General features: G+C 40.4%; 2 protein-coding genes across 2 annotated transcripts; one reads left to right on the top strand and one right to left on the bottom strand.

Moving 5' to 3' along the window:
• The first annotated feature begins 4,528 nt into the window (after window positions 1-4,528).
• LOC306977059 (uncharacterized protein) lies at window positions 4,529-7,259 on the top strand. The gene is made up of 5 exons (XM_079575227.1): window positions 4,529-4,674; window positions 5,694-5,823; window positions 6,358-6,505; window positions 6,723-6,796; window positions 6,882-7,259. The coding sequence occupies exons 1-4, from the start codon at window positions 4,611-4,613 to the stop codon at window positions 6,759-6,761; spliced, it is 381 nt and encodes a 126-aa protein (XP_079431353.1). The 5' UTR covers window positions 4,529-4,610; the 3' UTR covers window positions 6,762-6,796; window positions 6,882-7,259.
• Window positions 7,260-8,653: 1,394 nt separating this feature from the next.
• On the bottom strand, window positions 8,654-16,786 carry slc1a6 (solute carrier family 1 member 6). The gene is made up of 11 exons (XM_079574386.1): window positions 16,445-16,786; window positions 13,768-14,034; window positions 13,418-13,555; window positions 13,099-13,306; window positions 12,128-12,170; window positions 11,907-12,035; window positions 11,177-11,361; window positions 10,427-10,660; window positions 10,159-10,353; window positions 9,726-9,860; window positions 8,654-9,512 (listed from the first exon to the last, which is right to left on the bottom strand). Exons 1-11 carry the CDS (start codon window positions 16,626-16,628, stop codon window positions 9,314-9,316), a joined length of 1,917 nt encoding a protein of 638 aa, XP_079430512.1. The 5' UTR covers window positions 16,629-16,786; the 3' UTR covers window positions 8,654-9,313.
• Between the last annotated feature and the right edge of the window lie 87 nt (window positions 16,787-16,873).

The following is a 16,873-nucleotide window of genomic DNA, read 5'->3' as shown; positions in this document are numbered from 1 at the left end:
CTATCCCTAAAATGGCCGCCATCAGAGTTTTTACAGATTACTCAAAAATACGTGAATGTGCCAAGGCAACACTTCAGGCATGTTTTTAATGAGGGAATGACATAATAACATGATGGAAAGCTTGAAAAAGTCGATTTTGCATAATACCCCCCCTTTAACACCAAACATATGTAGCAATTTACTATGTTACCATACTCTTCTGATATACGTTTATGGGTTTGATGATTTGTGACTGTCAATGTGTACAGCAATCAACACACTATTGCACTAGGCAATACATTCTTTTCTTTATTATTCTGCTTCCTGTTTTTTTTACAAGTTTACCCCATTCCTGCTGTAATTTTACCTTACCCTTCTGGTATAAAAAGCCTATAGCCATATGTATTTCCTATTCCATACAAAATCAAATGTAGCCATAACTTGACTGTCAAAGGTGACGAGTGTGAATACAGTTACAGCAGGAACCATGTTTACGTACACTTCATAAAAATACACATTTGCATTTTTTCTCACTGTCTGACATGAAACCAGAATTAACTTTTATTTTTTTAGGTCAATTAGAATTTAAAAAAAAATCTTTTTGCTAAATGAGAAAAGAATGAGAGATTTATTTATTTTGTTTTCTACATGTTTTTTTTTTATTACTTTACAAAAATTATAAAACTAAAAGCTTACATACATTTCATTAATATTTGGTAGCATTGCCTTTTAACTGTATAACTTGGGTCAAACGTTTTGGGATTTCCTTCCACAAGCTTCTCAATAGCAACAACAATAGTTGGCAGGAGTTTTGGTCCATTCCTCCAAACAGAACCTTGGTGCACATGCCTTTTCAGCTCTGCCCATACATTTTCAACTGGATTTTGATAAGGACTTTGTGACGGTCACTTTAAAACATTGACTTTGTTTTCCTTAAGCCACGTTGTAACCAGTATTGGCCATATGCTTTGGGAATTGTCCATTTGGAAGATCCATCTTTGCCCAAGCTTTAACTTCCTCGCTGATGTCTTGAGATGTTGCTCCAATATTTCCACATGTGTTCTTTCTTCATGATGTCATCTATTTTGTGAAGTGCATCAGTCCCCCCTGCAGCAAACAGCCCCACAGCATGATGCTGCCACCCTCGTATTTCACAGTTGGGATGGTGTTCTCAGGTTTGCAAGATTCATCCTTTTTTCTCCAGACGTGACGATGGTCATAATAGCATTTTTTTTTTTTTTCGTCAGACCACAGGATATGTCCTTCATCTGTCTTTTGTTTGAAAACTCCAAACTGTCTTTTTTGTGTTTCTTTTGGAGTAAGGGCTTCTTCCTGACAGAGTTCCCTCTCAGCCCATGTCGGTACAGTATACCTGTTTCACTCTTGATAATGCCAAACTCTTACCAGGTTCAGCCTCCTCACCAGGTCTTTTGCATTTGTTCTTGGGTTGATATTCACATTTCAGACACAGCACGGTCATCTCTGATCTGTATGATGACTAGGCATCATACAGATCAGATGACATACAGTGATGATGGAAATCATCATTGTTTTAACCAATGAACCTGGACCTTCAAGTGTCTTGAAATTACACCCATGGATGAACCAGACTAGTGCTTCCAAGGTCATGACATCGTCATCTGGGCTATTCCCAAATTGTTCAAAGGTATAGTAATCTTAGTGTATGTAAACCTTTGGTTTGGTTAAATGTAATAAAAAATTGTGTAGAAAATTCTAACTCTCATTCTTCAGGCATTTCAACCTGGATAGACTCAAACAGACAAAAGCAGCGATTAGGAAGATTTATTGACATGTGTATTAGTTTTGGCAATCATTCCCCGGTGGTATAGGCATCGATGTATGTATGAAAGTCAGTATGGATGAACAGCTTGGAGTTAGGGATGTCTTCCCCTGAAGCCTGGACGCTGGTGGCGTTAAAGGAGACCCATGAAGATGCTGCAGGTAGAAGCCGTGGGCAGAAGAAAAGGAGATGGGGCGGAGGTGGGTCGCAGCGCAGCTGGGAAGCGAATGATCCACGATTGCTGGAAGCTTAAAGTGGGACCAATGGTGCTGATTGGCTGCAGGTACAGGTGCAGCTCTTTACGCTGATGCCTGTGGTGGAGGTGTGGCCCTCTCGGAAGAGATCATTGGCTGTAGATAAATGATGCTGAAATTAGTGTCCCAGGTTGAATTAACGCCTAGGCTTCATTTGACAAATATAAATAATTTTTAATATTCTGATTTATCGGGGGGAAAAAGTTTATTCTGGTTTCATGTTAGACAGTGAGAAAAAATGTAAATGTGTCTTTTTATGAAGTCTATGTAAACATATGGTTCTCTCTGTACTAGCTAAAAAAGTGCTTCGCTGTTGGCTTCTGTTCATTTCAACCCTTGACTAATCTGTCCACCAACGATCAAGACTAGTTTGTGTGAAATATTTTTTTTTATGTAAATACAATGCCTAACAAAACAAAAGTCGCCACCTGGATTTAACTGTGATGAGGTTATTCTATCAATGGATTTCTTCTTCCCCGATGACATATTCCAACATGACAATACCAGGAATCATCTGGTTCACATTATGGGAGCATGAGACTTTCACACATGGATTGGCCACAACGGAGTCCAGATCTTAACCTTATTGAGAATCTTTAGGATGTGCTGGAGAAGGCGGTCGCAGTCTCCCACATCAATACAAGATTTTGAGGAAATATGTATGCAACGCTGGATGTTTGGACATTGCAGAAGCTTATTGAAGCAACGCCACAGTGAATGTGTCCTGTAATCAAAGCTAAAGGTGGTCTAACGAAATATTATTGAGAACATGTGACTTTTTGTGGCAATTTTGGTCAGGCAGTGTAAAATATGTTAACACATGATACTCAAACAAGACTGGTTACATCTAAAATATGTGTTAAGTGTGTTCTGGCACAGACTCCATCAGTTTCAGTGTCAGCTTCAGTGTTTGGTTTCAGGCACATCCAGGACCCTTGAGCTCTTGCAGTGTGGATTTATAAATAAATATTTGACTGAGTTTGGGCTGATTTTCTGGGTGTAGTGTTTCAGTGGGTAATGGAACAGAACGGTGAGAAGCACAGATGTTTGAGTCCAGGACAGCGCCAGTGAACTCCCTGCAGAGGAATGCCCCATTGGCACGAGGAACAAGCAGTGCTCAAAACTAATAAAGTCTAATAACATGCCAGAAGAGAGGGCATGTTTTATTTCCACAGTCAATGAAGACATTAGGAAATCCCATGCAAAGACAGACCAAGGTTCTCCCAGGACCACTATAGGCCAGAACATAAGCTGTAAATCTGGGAGCGGTTGGTTACGGTCTTATTTTCATGCTGAATTGACTGCTGAGACAATCTTTGTCTTCTAAGTTTGGAAAAACTACAAACAGCAATATTAATTTAAAAAACACACTATAATTATGTCATTTTGAGGATGCTTGTTTTTGTTATTCGATTTGATAATGGCATTCCCCTTTAGAACACAGTTTGTTCAGTTAGATTATATTGGACAAGCCATTTCTCCCATCGTTTTAATCCCCCTCTTTAGCTTCAGAAGACATCAGATATCCGGAGGGCACTGAGGCGCATGTCCCGAGGCCCCACTCACCCTCAAGATTTCACATCGATTAAAACTATGCTGTAGCTGGTATTTTTGATCAAAGATGTGTTAATGGGACTGTACACCTTGGCACTAAGGACTTAATCACACAGAGATATTCAGAAAATGCATTTGGCTGCAGCGGACGGTAGTCATGGGGAAGGTATGTTTTCGCAGCTGAGATTCCAACCTGATTCTTGGGTCAAATTCTTGAACAGTAACTCCGCCCCCAACGCACACAGACACATATGTTGTGTTTCCATACATCTCCCGGGCTTTATAGTGCCGGGGTTCATGATATGATTCAAGTCATGGTGATTTGTGTTCTAAACCATTTTTCTTTTTTTGGTTTCACTTCAGATGTGTAGATACAACATGTACAGTAACTGTGGTTAGATGTGTTGAGTAAGTTGATTTTTCTGAAATAATGATGAAAATGGCAACATTTTATACATAATGAGCATACCGAGGCACCAGCTATTACTGCAAGCTATACAAAACTTTTGAAACGAGATGATGTGATACAATGTCAAAATTTGCAATGAGGGCATTTACTATGGGAACAACATCAAACAATATGGATCTCCAAGGAGCAATTTTGTCATTTCTTTGTTCTGTGTCCACAAGTAATATAACGAACATGATTGTTCATCAGATTTTAAACGATTTTGATTATGTGTATGTAATGAATCCAGTGTTGCTTCAGTCTGGGTTTACTTTCCAATCGTACAATGTGTTACAGAGGATGAGAAACAGGAATGTGAAACACACAAAGCTTAGTATTTCAAGTGAAAATGGCAAAAAGCTGAAAATATGTGAGAAGTGAGATGTGTGAGAAGCATCAAACTAGATAATGAAGGAGGGAGTTAAGTTGAGAACGAGAGAAATGGATCAACAAAGGGAGGGGAGGGTGCGACGGTGAGATGGAGCACAGTGAGTGAGATGGGCAGGGAGGTATAAAGAGGCGGCCATAGAGGGAGAGGTGACACACAGCTCTGTCTTCTGTGCCAGACTGAACCATGCTCACACTGCAGATGCTCACTCTCACCGCCCTGACGCTCTGCCTCCTCTCTTCTGTGCAAGGTAAGGCTCTCTGCTCCTCTTTATGTGCACACTCTGCAGGTGAGCTGTGCAGCCGTGCAAAGACAGACAGAGCTAGCAGCAGGGAGACAGGCAGGGATGTAAACACAAGGATGGTGCCTCACATTTGCTCTGTGTTTGATAAGACAACACTTTAAAGATGATCTGCATATAAAACAGACAGCACAGAGCTGCTCTGTCCTTTTAGTGCATGCATTGTTCTGTCTGCTTGCACCACACTTTAAAGTGTTTACACATACGCTATGCTATAACATGCCAACATGGCACACCCACCACACTCCTCACGCTTCCTCTTTCTCTCACTTTGCCTGGCACAGCGTTGGGCTTTGGGACACGCTGGGATGCCACTGTAGTTCCTTTGAAATTCCTGAGTGTGCATGTGCATTTGTGTAATGTGTGTCCATTTGAGGGGAATGCAATTTTGGAGAGGAGATTGCATTCCTGTTCACAAACTTAAAGGTCATCCATTTTATGCAAGCAGGATTTGGCAATAAAATCTACAAGAACAGTTTATTTATCAAGAGTTTTGTGTGAATTTTCAAAAGCTGTTTTTCTTCAATGTTTATGTTTGAACCATGTGATTGCTCTATTTTGATGGTCAATTAATACCAGTGTAATGACTTTGTGCTTTTCATGTCTTCTGTTGTTACTCACAGCACAGTGTTAAGGGCTGTTTAGTTTCATGTAAGTCACTAAATGCACTTACAAACCTCTAACTGTAACTTAGAGACCAGTCCATTTAAAAAGTTTCATCCCATGTACAGCTACAAAGACTCATAAGACTCATTACTTTGTGTAAGGCTACGAAGGACTGTCTTGTGTGAAACCACTGTGCAAATCTCTGCACAACAGGGGGCAGATGACTAGCTCTGGCTGCCAGTCCCAAGCCTGGACAAAATGTCAACGCTGTGTAAGGTTAGGCTTTCGACACACAATCTATACCAAATGTGGAAGCAACACAAATAACACTCTCTGTATTTCCTGTGCGGTGCGTTTGTCAGGTAACGGTGTGCAGATGCAGAGGGATGTGCAGTGCTGCATGCTCTACTCCCAGGGCAAGGTGCGGACCAAAGACGTGCTGCGGTTCGAGGTGCAGACGGAGGGGCCAGACTGCAGCATACAAGCCATCATGCAAGTATTCCAACCATCCACTCCTGGAGCTACAGAGCTATACAGCCATCTGCATGCATGGAAACTATGCCTCTCTCGTTACACGAGGCGGAGGGCAGAGCCACGGCCGACAGGCATTGTCATCTTTCCAGGTCATGTTGTTACGGCAGGGCTCCAAGCTGTAATTTGCCAGGGAAGTAAGAAAGCAAATATGTGGGAATAACAAGTCATCTGAAAGTACCTCCTGAGCCAGCTGAGCCCCGCCATGCACAGCCCGTCAGGCCGAACAGCAGGGTTTAGTTAAGCAAACCATTGTGCACTCGCATACCTATTGTTTTCAACAGCCCAGAGAAATCTGATGTAGCTGGGGAATGCAGGCTTTTCATGTGGCCAAGTTAACAACAACATAACATGTGGATACAACGATTCTTTTTCATTTTATCTGGGACTTCATTTTTTTAAGGAAGCATCGAGATTTAAAACAAAAAAATATAGAATAATAAAGTTTCTCTCCTTCTAGTTTAATTCTCACAATCGTTTTTGCTTTGTTTGTAGTCTCTACACAAAGAAGGCGGTGAAATGTGCCGATCCAAGAGACCGGAAAGTGAAGAGGTTGCTTAGAAAACTGATGCTGAGACAGAGGACCAAGGCCCACCGAACCATGTGGCTCTTCCCTCATGACAATCTACCCGTCATGTCAGAGGTATCAAATGACAAAGCTTTATTTCCTTTAGCTATCTGCAAATAATTTAGGGTTTAGGTGAAGCCTGTTAACTAAGAAAGCTGTTTGTTAGTATGATCAAAGACGGCTACTTTTGGCAGATAGGACCAAAAAGTTTTGATCTCTCTTTTGTGTGCTTTTATTGACACATATATTTGTCCATTACCTTTGTAAAACTAGCATTACTTCTTTGCCATAGGACAAGAAACATAACTGGGCCGGTCTCAATGTGGAGTGAAGGAGCAAAGTAATCATGTGGACCTATAGTCATAAGTGAGTCCAAATTTCAGACTTTCAAAAACACTTACACATGTTATACACATCTTGTTATATTTCTTACTCAGTCCTTTTTTCCCAGGCCAAGTAAACTGTCAGCAGCTCGTCTCTCTTACCCGGCGGGCTTTGGCTGACCCTCCAGTTGTCTTGTGTCGATCTACTCTCCATCTCCCTGGGACCAGACCTGGGCAGCAATAGCATATTTAAATCACTATACATATTTATACACGGACTGCGCTTTATTTCAAAAAACGTGCGGCTGCAGCTGACTCCTCTTCAGAGCGGTGTAAGATAAGTTGATTTGACATAATGGCGTATACTGTTATTTGCCAGAGTCTGTCTGGATTAAGTGACTGTTATATCTAATCAGTAATACTCTTAATTGTGATTGACAGTACGTTCATGTCAGTAATGTGTATAAGGACACCATACATAGTACGGCTGGGCAATATGGCAACAATACATTGATCGATCTCAATTTGATTTGATTTTTTCATATTAGAAACAGATACATATAGCTTTTACTTTAATAATTTATGAGCATAGACATTTTAGATTTCTAAATAGACATTTAGAAGAAATCCTCATTTTCCACTCCAGGATCATTAACACAAAATTGTTCCATTTTCTCCTCCAACGATGACGATTATTGAGATTGACCAAAGCTGAGATTGCAATTTTCGTTTGATTTATTGCACAGCCCTAATACACAGTGTTTTCGGAGATCTTCTGTCTCTGTAATGATTTGCACCTATTTTTGTACGAGTTTTCTTTCATTTAAGGCTGATATATGACTGTTCAGTGGGTGACACAGTGGACAATAGTCTTCACCTGCTTTTCTGTATTTCTCTTTAATGGACTGTTAGTAAATATGGATCTGCACTGCGTCATAAACAGGCCTTGACATTAACACTCGCCGTCCAGGCCAGTAACGCAATTAACACTAACACTAGCCACTTTATCATGTTGGATTTTATTGTATTTTTGGCCTTGTCTTTTGAGAAAGGCCTCATTTTGTGCTGTCCTGCTTGAGTGTATGGAAAATCTAAATGGTTTAAAACATGAGGCAATAGACACAAACAATGTAAACTCAAATTGTCTTATATTTCAATCATCACTGTCCAGATATATATATATATATATATATATATATATATATAAAAAGTCAACAATACTATTGCACAAACTGGCCAGTAACTTTTGAAAACGACTCGCCACAGAGACATGTGAGCTAAAGAGTTAACGTCAAGCCCTGACTGTAAAGACACAGGCGCAGATTTTAACATCACAATAGTCAGAGAACAAACTATGCCAAAGTATCACTAATCAGATTCATGATATGACCAGGGTTTTCAGACCAAGAGGGCTAAACTGTTGATGTACTGGGAAAGACTGCACTGTATGTTGCAAATGTATCTAAGGTGAACTCTTTTATAAACGATTCCGAACAAGCACTGCTTCATGTAATTGTGTCCATATTGAGGTATTGTTTCACATACTGCACTGACAAACACCACAAACAGCAGAACACCGTTTAAATTCCTGAGCCATTTATTTTAACTCCATTGAAAAAGATGAAAAGTACTAAAATAACAAAATACATCAACAAACAATAAGATTGCTAATATAAGCATTAAATCAAATAATAAATAACTCAGAATACAGTTTTTGCCCTTTTCTCACAAAAGGATTGCAATAATTAACTTTTTTCACATTAAAAAAAGAACTTCACAGCAGCAGGGGCTATTCCAGCAGTTTAAAAAGAAAAGAATAATATGAATCAAAAAAGCCAACAGGGAGTATGCACATGCATTATTTTCTTCCACATAGAAGTTCCACATTCTGTACTTGCAAACGATCCTTTTACAATAATGCTCTCATTAGAAAAAGCCACCAAGGGACTCTGGATGAAAAAACAAAATTTAGCTTAATAAAACAAATTTCTTAAAACACATGTCACAATTTGCAAGCAATATCAAAAATCCATTTTAAATACTGGAGCTGGTCTACAGGTCTAGAGAGGTAGTCAACACAGGCTGAACTCAATCAGGTCCTAAATGTCAAGATACAAACAGATGTCACACAAAGTCATTTGTTTAATTTTTACATATTGTTTTTGTACATTCAAAAGAATACTGCTATGGCATTGGCGGTAAACATCATTAAAAATTTGACTTGAACAAAACACTTGTTTACTATGTAAAATATCCTCAATTCAGCAAAACAAAAGCTTCTATTCTCATGAAGTATAAAGTTATAAAGAAACAGCTTCTCGCCATTTGGACTTAAATCTGTATCTTTTCAGATTTATTTATAAAACGCTAAATGCTCCAGCTAAAGACAAATTTATGTAAAACCTGTAAAACTATTACAAAACCACTTACAAATAATTTTGATACTAATAATACCATTGATTTACTAAACAACTAATTGTTTGGACTAAACCTACTACACTAAATGCTATTTACATGTGTTTATTGGGCAGGTCAGTTTTGTTAGTCTAGAGTCCAGTCCTCACATGGGGGTCTCACTGTTATGGTGGTTAACTGTGTCGTTGTCCTGGCAGATAAGCTGGTACGGTTTCTCATTAACTTCAATAACAGAGTTGCGCACATCAGGATCCTGGTTTTGCAGCTCGTCCCGGGACAGGTGCTCCACAATGCCGGCCCCAAGAGAGTCGCCCAACACATTAGTGGTGGTCCGCAGCCGATCCCTGTCAGGGATGAACATGAGAGAGGAGTGAGAACCCAAACTCCAGCCTAATGACAGTGATTTGGCTTATAAAAACAGAGGCTTTCTGCTGATGTGGCCATGCATAATGCATCAGTAACCTTTGTAGAGGTGGGACCTCTGTGCTCTCTGAAGCTTTACAATGACATTTAGCGTTAACCAATCCCCTCTCAGCTGACATTTAGAGGGAACTCACAAGAACCAATCCACAGCGATGATCAGTGTTATGTCCTCCGTAGGCAGTCCCACCGATGTCAATACAATCACCATGGTAACCAGGCCGGCCTGAGGGATGCCTGCTGCTCCGATGCTGGCAGCAGTCGCTGTGATACTGAGTGGGTGGAGGCAGAGATGAAGTGGAGGCATTCAAGATAAACATGCACAATTAGCTGCATTAACATGAATATTCATATACTGTATGTGCTGTATTAATTTGTTTTGTTTTGTTTTCTATCATCAACAAGGATATTTATTGTTGGTTTGTTAGTTTAACAACCAATGAAGATATAGATCTATGTCCAACAGGTCTGTGATGGGTCAAAGAGCGAGAAGATAGTGTGTCTATGTAGATCCACTTCTCTAAAATAGTTCATGTATTGGTTAATTCATAAGTGCCGTATTCACATTACCTGATGGTCAGAATCTGTCCAAAGTTTAGGTCCATGTTATTGACTTGTGCTATGAAAATGGCTGCCACAGCTTCATACAGGGCAGTGCCATCCATGTTGATAGTTGCCCCAACAGGAAGCACAAATCGTGTCACTCGTTTGTCCACGTGGTTGTTCTCCTCCAGACACCGGAACGTGATGGGCAGAGTGGCAGAGCTGCAGCAGGGACAGAATTAAGTCACCTGTATAATACTAATAAGTACTATGAACCTCACCGTTTGTAACTTACCTGGAGGATGTCCCGAGTGCTGTTATGAGTGCCTGCAGCAGCCCCCCGATGAAGCTGTAGGGGTTTCTGCGGGTCACCACGAAGTAGAGAAGCGGCAGGACAAACAGGCCGTGGATGAGGAGACCAACGATGACCGACATGGTGTACATGCCCAGCTGCCCGCCCACCGCAGCCAGGTCCTTCATCTCCACAATCTTTCCAGCAATCAGGAACATGATGCCCACAGGAGCATACCTGCAGTGTGAGGGTCGTATACAGTACATTTAAATACTTTTTTCTTCTGGGGTGTGGCGACACCACAGCGAATCTACTGATGTGAACCAGAACTGGAACTGTCAAAAGATAGTACACCAGCTCAAGGAGTGACCCCTGTGCTTGGCCTTTGTTTGAATTGTGACTTTTCTTAAATATTCTTGATTATTTGCTTTTTCTATTGTAAAACTGAATTTTACAATTGTCATTACTTCTCATTTTATATATTTTTTTCTTTTTTTGTAGAACTCGTTTTGACGGGACAGCTCAGAAATGTAATGAAGAACAGGGAGAAACATTCATTCAAATTGTCGGAGACATCACGGGCCTCAAACCCAACAGAGTTCCACCAACCACCATACTGTATGTGCAGCAGACTTAACCACTAGAAAATCGGCTGCATGTGGGAAATGTAATGCAATTTTTTATATTTAATTAGATTTTATATAGTAACCTCGTAATTGTAAAATGTTCATAATGACAGTATCTGACACTAACCAGATGATGATCGCCACCAGCCTCATGATTGCTTCGTTCAGACAGTCAAAGAAATCTCGCAGCGCTTGTCCCTGCTGCTTCATGTTCCCAATAACCAGACCAAAACACATGGAGAACACCACCAGCCCGAGAGCATTGACTCCCCCAGAGGACCCAGACACAGGAACTGTCTCCTCCACTGTCTCCTGTCAACACAAACACAATCCCTCTATGATACATGTGTAGACGGACAACACAGACAAACAAAATTACTTCTTTTGTTTTGGTCAAAATAAATATTTGAGTGTTAGTTTCTAAAGGTCCCAGTGGGAGGAACTCGTAGTGGAGCTGCTGTTCATGCACTGAGGAGGTGTTTCGGGCATGTCCCCAGGAAAGACCCAGCACACGCCAGAGGGACCACGTCTCTTAGCTGGTCTGGGACCGCCCTGTTCACCCGTATGAGCTGGAGGAAGTGAGCACAGACTGCCACCTCCGCAACCCAGTCATAGATTAGGCAGAGGAAGACTGATGGATGGGTGTACCTTGTAGCAAATTTTGCCAAATCAATCGAAAAATACATTTGGTCAATCCAAAAGTGTGAAAATCTGAAACCTTTTAGTAAATGGATGGGGATGTGGAGTGAATTTACATGGTTTGACTATTTATTTTTTACTATTTGTTTAATATTAATCAGCAAAAATATCACATCACTAAAACTATGACAGAATATGTAAATAACACAGAATTGTACCTGAATGGTATGAAGCACTTGGGTCAGGTTCAAGCTGGGACTGGACTCTGTGATGTTGAAGGACTCGGTGAGGTTCAGAGCCACTGTCACATTGCGGATGTGGACAGTCTTCTTGTACATGGTTTTATACTGAACAAGAAAGGGAAGGAAGAGTGAAAACTGTGAAGAATCATAAGACTGCATTGTAGTGGATGTAGATTATGTTGAAAGAAAAAACCTACCTGCTTAAAACACGCCTCCACCAGGTTAGGAGGAAACATATTCCTAATAAGAAAGATGATTTATTCCTTTGTGTGTGAAGAAGTTTCAAATAGAGATGACAACTTTATACAAACTGTGTACATTAATCAAAGTTTCTAAAACACATTAGTGTAAACGACTCTCAGACATACAGAAATTTTCCATCATAGAAAAGGTAAAAAAGTAAACAATTTCTAAAACACATTTTGATATTTTATTATATTCAGATTACATTTGCTTTTTAGATCATGCACTGTGGAGGAGATACTTAATAACTCACAGTACTTAAAGGAACACGCCACTGTTTTTCCATACTGAGATATGTTCTTACCTGAACTTAGGCGAGTTGATGTGTACCTGTCGGGTCTTTGTGCGTGCGCTCAGTCACACAAAAAAGACCAAAGATGTTGTTAGCATTCAGCCTCCCATCCTCCCCTCTATGGGGCTAAATGGGGGTGAAGTTAGAAGCGACCAAGCTCTTCCACATTTCCCCTAGTTAAATACGGTTACGTGAGCGTTTACACGATCCAAGTATCGTTACACAAAATTAAACATGTCAATTTTCTTAGCGGATAATAAGGGGAACTATATTGTAAGGGGTAATAACACCTTAGAAGCACTTTGACGTCCATGCAGTAAAGTGAATGTATTACTTTTAATTTTGTGTAACTATACTTGGATCGTGAATCGTATTTAAATAGGAAAAAAACGTGTCTAAGCTCAGGTAAGAACATATCTCAGTATGGAAAAACAATGGCCTGTTCCTTTAGATTAGTTCACCAGTACTTTTTGCAAGGTAAGAGGTGTCGGGTTAAAAAGAGTGCTTTTTCATCTGTTAAGAATGATCCCTGCAGTGATGAGCAACAAAGGGAGATGTTTTTGAACATACTATAATAAACAAAGACTTAAATCACTCAATCAAGTTTTGAAGGTATCTAAGGTTGTTTTGTACCTGATGAGATCCAGAAAAGCATCAGCTGCCTGCACTGGTTCAATGTTTCCGGTTTTGTCCATGGGACTGTCCCGGCTTCCTTGCCCCGGGCGGATGATGATCACAATGACAATCCCGATGAAAACCGCGATGAGCGTGGTCACCATGTAATAGACCACAGCTCGAACTCCCATTTTTCCAGATGCTTTGCTGTCAAGGGAGGAGATGCCTGTAACATGAAAGGGGGCGCATCAATAAGGATTACCGGATTATAACAAGGCGCTCTGTTGACCTAAGCTGTATAACCATTTATTTGTTTCTTTAGGATCGAAAGACTGACCTGTGACTAAACTGGACACGATCAGAGGCAGCACCAACATCTGCAGCATCCTCATCAGCAGCTCCCCGGGAAAGGCAAAATACTTGATCTCCCTCAGCGACAGGTTGCGAGGGCGAAGTGCAAATCCCAGCATCACACCTTTAAAGCCAAATCAGATTCACCTTTCGTAAGCCTTGGCCAACCAGAACACACACTTTTACAACTCTTTACAAAGACGTGTAGGATGGGATTATCTCTGTGAGTTTAATGACCAGAGGATTAAAATAGGTTGACAACTTTCTGGACCCTGAGTAAAAGCAGTAAAGCAACACACTTTTGGAAAAAAAGTCATCTGTGTTCATGGCACTGACCTAAAGCCACCGCGGCGACAGTAAAGAGCACAAAGAGGTTTCGTTTGAGGAACATTTTGAGTGCGTCCCGGCTGCAGGCGCTGATGCGGTTCCTGACTCCACTGGCCCTGCGCTCCATGGCCCTGCGTATGCGTCTCCTGAGCGCTCCTCTCTCCGGCACTGGGGGCTTGTCCTGGTCCTCGTTCAGAAAGAGACTGGCGCTGTTCGGCGGCTTCTCGTGCATAATCAGCTCCAGCACCTGGTCCAGGAGGCAGGTCTCACGGGAAACTGCACACAACACAACGTAATGTATCAAGTTACCCCCGCAGGATTAAAAGTCGACCTTTCATGAATTGGAAAAAGGAACAAAAGTGGAATGTAAGTTACACATTTGGGAGTAGCCCATAGAGTGAAATATTACAATGAATCTCCAGTTCATGAAAAAAGTCTTACCGTGCCTTGATTTACACCCTTATTAATGTTATAAATGAAGCCTTGTACTTTTAACACGGCTTAACCAAGTCACGAGCATGATCAACATTTTAAAAACATTACCATATAACAGAATTAGTATTAGTATGATAACATTCCTGATGTCCTTAAGAATAGAGCACAGAAAACGGCTTCCACTTACCCATTTGGACATCTTTATACTTTTGTTTGACCCTCATCTACTTCTTTGCATACGGATTCTCATTTGTTTTTAGCCACACATTTATCCACACGTGCTGGAGTCAATAAGAGTGTTTAATCAGAATTTGACAGTCTTCAACGCTGCTTTTTTTCCATAGCTGTCATTGTAATCGGCTTTCCAAAATGTTGATGGTTATGGATATTTCCTAATGAGAAAAATATGTGAATTGTAAGATTTTATTGTCTGTGCAAGCCAAACATCGACGTCTCCATTTAAGTTGAAGCGATGACAAAAGAAATCACGCAGGACAGGTTCAGACGTTCATTACCGCAGATGCAAGAAAGATATTGGTTTCTAAAGAATGTGTATGGAGTGAGATGCTTGATTTCAATTAAAAGCCTCTTGTAACAAAGCCAACATACGACAAAATGGAAGGCAGATAAATTGATAACTTAAGGCATACTGCACACTTAAAGGCACACATTTTGGACTGCTGCTATCAATACAAAACATGCTCCTAGTGACCAACTCGACACAGAAAATGTTATTGTTTCAGTGGGTAATCAAAGAATGATGAGGATCAGACCTATTTACATCTCAAATCCTGCTGACTTCGGTCATCATCTCCGTGGCGACGAGCTGGAGACGTATCCACTCCCAGTAAAGTTACTGGGATAGTTACAATCATGTCGTAGGAGAGGTGAGCCGCTCACAGCAAAGGCACACGTTTGTACAGTTTATACAGGTGAAGCTCAGGAAAGAAGACTATTGTGCAAAAGTTCATTTATTTCTGTAATTCAACTTAAAATGTGAAACTAATATATGATATAGACTCATTACATGCAAAATGACATATGTCAAAGATTATGGCTTACAGTCCATTTTCAAAATATTCTAATTTTCTGATATTTAATTTATTTATTTATTATACAAGCTGAGCCATAATAATCACAATTATAACAGATAAAGGTATAAATATCTCACTTGGGATGTAAATAGTCATCATATTTTAGTTTCACGGTTTAAGTTGAATTACAGAAATTAATGCACTTTGTAACGATATTCTAATTTTCCGAGTTTGGTCTGTAATAGTGGACACTGAACACCCTCTCCATAACGTCTTCCAGCTCCTCTGGACGCAGATACCGGACACTTAAACACAATAGGGCCTCGTCTCATCAGCCATCGCCTTTCTCAACAAGCGACCTCACTAATTTACTTGTCATACCTAAATGTTTTCTTTGTTGTCCTTTGTGCACCCCATCGGCTGTGGAAACAAATTCTCATGAGGGGCAAAAAGACTCTAATCTAATCTGGTAGTTTTCAAAAAATGTATTTGTTGTGTACAATTTTACACGGTGTGTCTTTAAGAAGTAGAAAGCAAACTGCCTGCCTGCAAACAGTATGAGAAGAGCCCATTCCACACCTTGGTTCTAATTGCACTTTGGAGGTCCGTGTTAGCACGCCACACAAGTGCACAGACTTATTTATTGTACACTTTTTTAAAGGTACACTGCGTAACATTTTGGACTATGCTGTTGCCATCAACACAACACATGGTCTCAATGACTATCGCTCCACACAGAAAATGCTATTTTTGCTATGGATAATGAAAGAATGGATCTGGATGAGGACCAAACATGTTAAACTCTCAATTCTACTGACTTTAGTCGACATCTCCATGGAGACGAGCTGGAGACGTACCCACTCCCGGTAAAGTTATGTTTTAGCAGAGGTGAGCCGCTCACAGCAAAAGCACATGTTTGTTTGAGGTATTTTTCAATGGTAATAAAATCTATCTTAAAATAAATGCTTGTATTTCAATTTTGTTTATTGGGTGAAATCTTACGCGGTGTGGCTTTAAGGATGAGCATATTTTAAAATATATACAGTGGGGAAATAAAGTATTTAGCCAAAATCCAATAGAAAGTCTATGGGAAACTGACCAAATACTTTTTTCCCCCTCTGTATATAACGTAATTTATCTTTATGCAATGGATTATATGAAATAAATCACTTGGAAAGCAGAAAATCTTGCTTGTTCTCTACAAATGTCCTACTCACCACTCATGGTTGAAAGTGTAAGTCCAGATATTTGCAGTCCTATGTGGTGCGGTGGTGATGGCGTGAGTGAGTGTTTGCTGAGTCCGAAGCTCCTCTCTCTTAAAGCAGGGACATGAAAAGGCCTCTCCAACTGTCTGACCTTCTCACACGCACAAACTATGTACAACCACGTGTTCAGAGGCATTGATGTGCATACACTCCTACAGTCGCCAACATGGATGACCTATCGACACCTTCTATCAAATAGTTTAGGACAAATTCATACTCACTCTATCAGTAAACAGGCTCTACGCTCAAGTGACAGGAAAACTAAAGTCTCAACTGGACAAAACGCACACAGACACACAAATAAACAAGTGAAGTAAGTAAGAAAGTGAAAAAGCTGAAGAAGATGTCCACAGAGACAGTATGATGGTACAGTAGGCTAAC

This window comes from Gobius niger, assembly GCF_951799975.1.
Source record: "Gobius niger genome assembly, chromosome: 17".
NCBI classification, from domain to species: Eukaryota; Metazoa; Chordata; class Actinopteri; order Gobiiformes; family Gobiidae; genus Gobius; species Gobius niger.
This window is presented reverse-complemented; position numbering and strand designations above follow the sequence as displayed.

What these genes read in the sequence shown, in the direction of transcription:
- slc1a6 (XM_079574386.1), bottom strand. Translation starts at nt 16,628, where the DNA reads ATGCCTCTGAACACGTGGTTGTACATAGTTTGTGCGTGTGAGAAGGTC. An exon ending in AAGTGCTTCATACCATTCAG is followed by an intron (nt 11,362 to 11,906) that starts GTACAATTCTGT and finishes TTGTGTTGACAG; the next exon opens with GAGACAGTGGAGGAGACAGT. An exon ending in ATCGCTGTGGATTGGTTCTT is followed by an intron (nt 9,513 to 9,725) that starts GTGAGTTCCCTC and finishes CATCCCTGACAG; the next exon opens with GGATCGGCTGCGGACCACCA.
- LOC306977059 (XM_079575227.1), top strand. Translation starts at nt 4,611, where the DNA reads ATGCTCACACTGCAGATGCTCACTCTCACCGCCCTGACGCTCTGCCTC. An exon ending in CCTCCTCTCTTCTGTGCAAG is followed by an intron (nt 4,675 to 5,693) that starts GTAAGGCTCTCT and finishes TGCGTTTGTCAG; the next exon opens with GTAACGGTGTGCAGATGCAG. An exon ending in TGCAGCATACAAGCCATCAT is followed by an intron (nt 5,824 to 6,357) that starts GCAAGTATTCCA and finishes CTTTGTTTGTAG; the next exon opens with TCTCTACACAAAGAAGGCGG.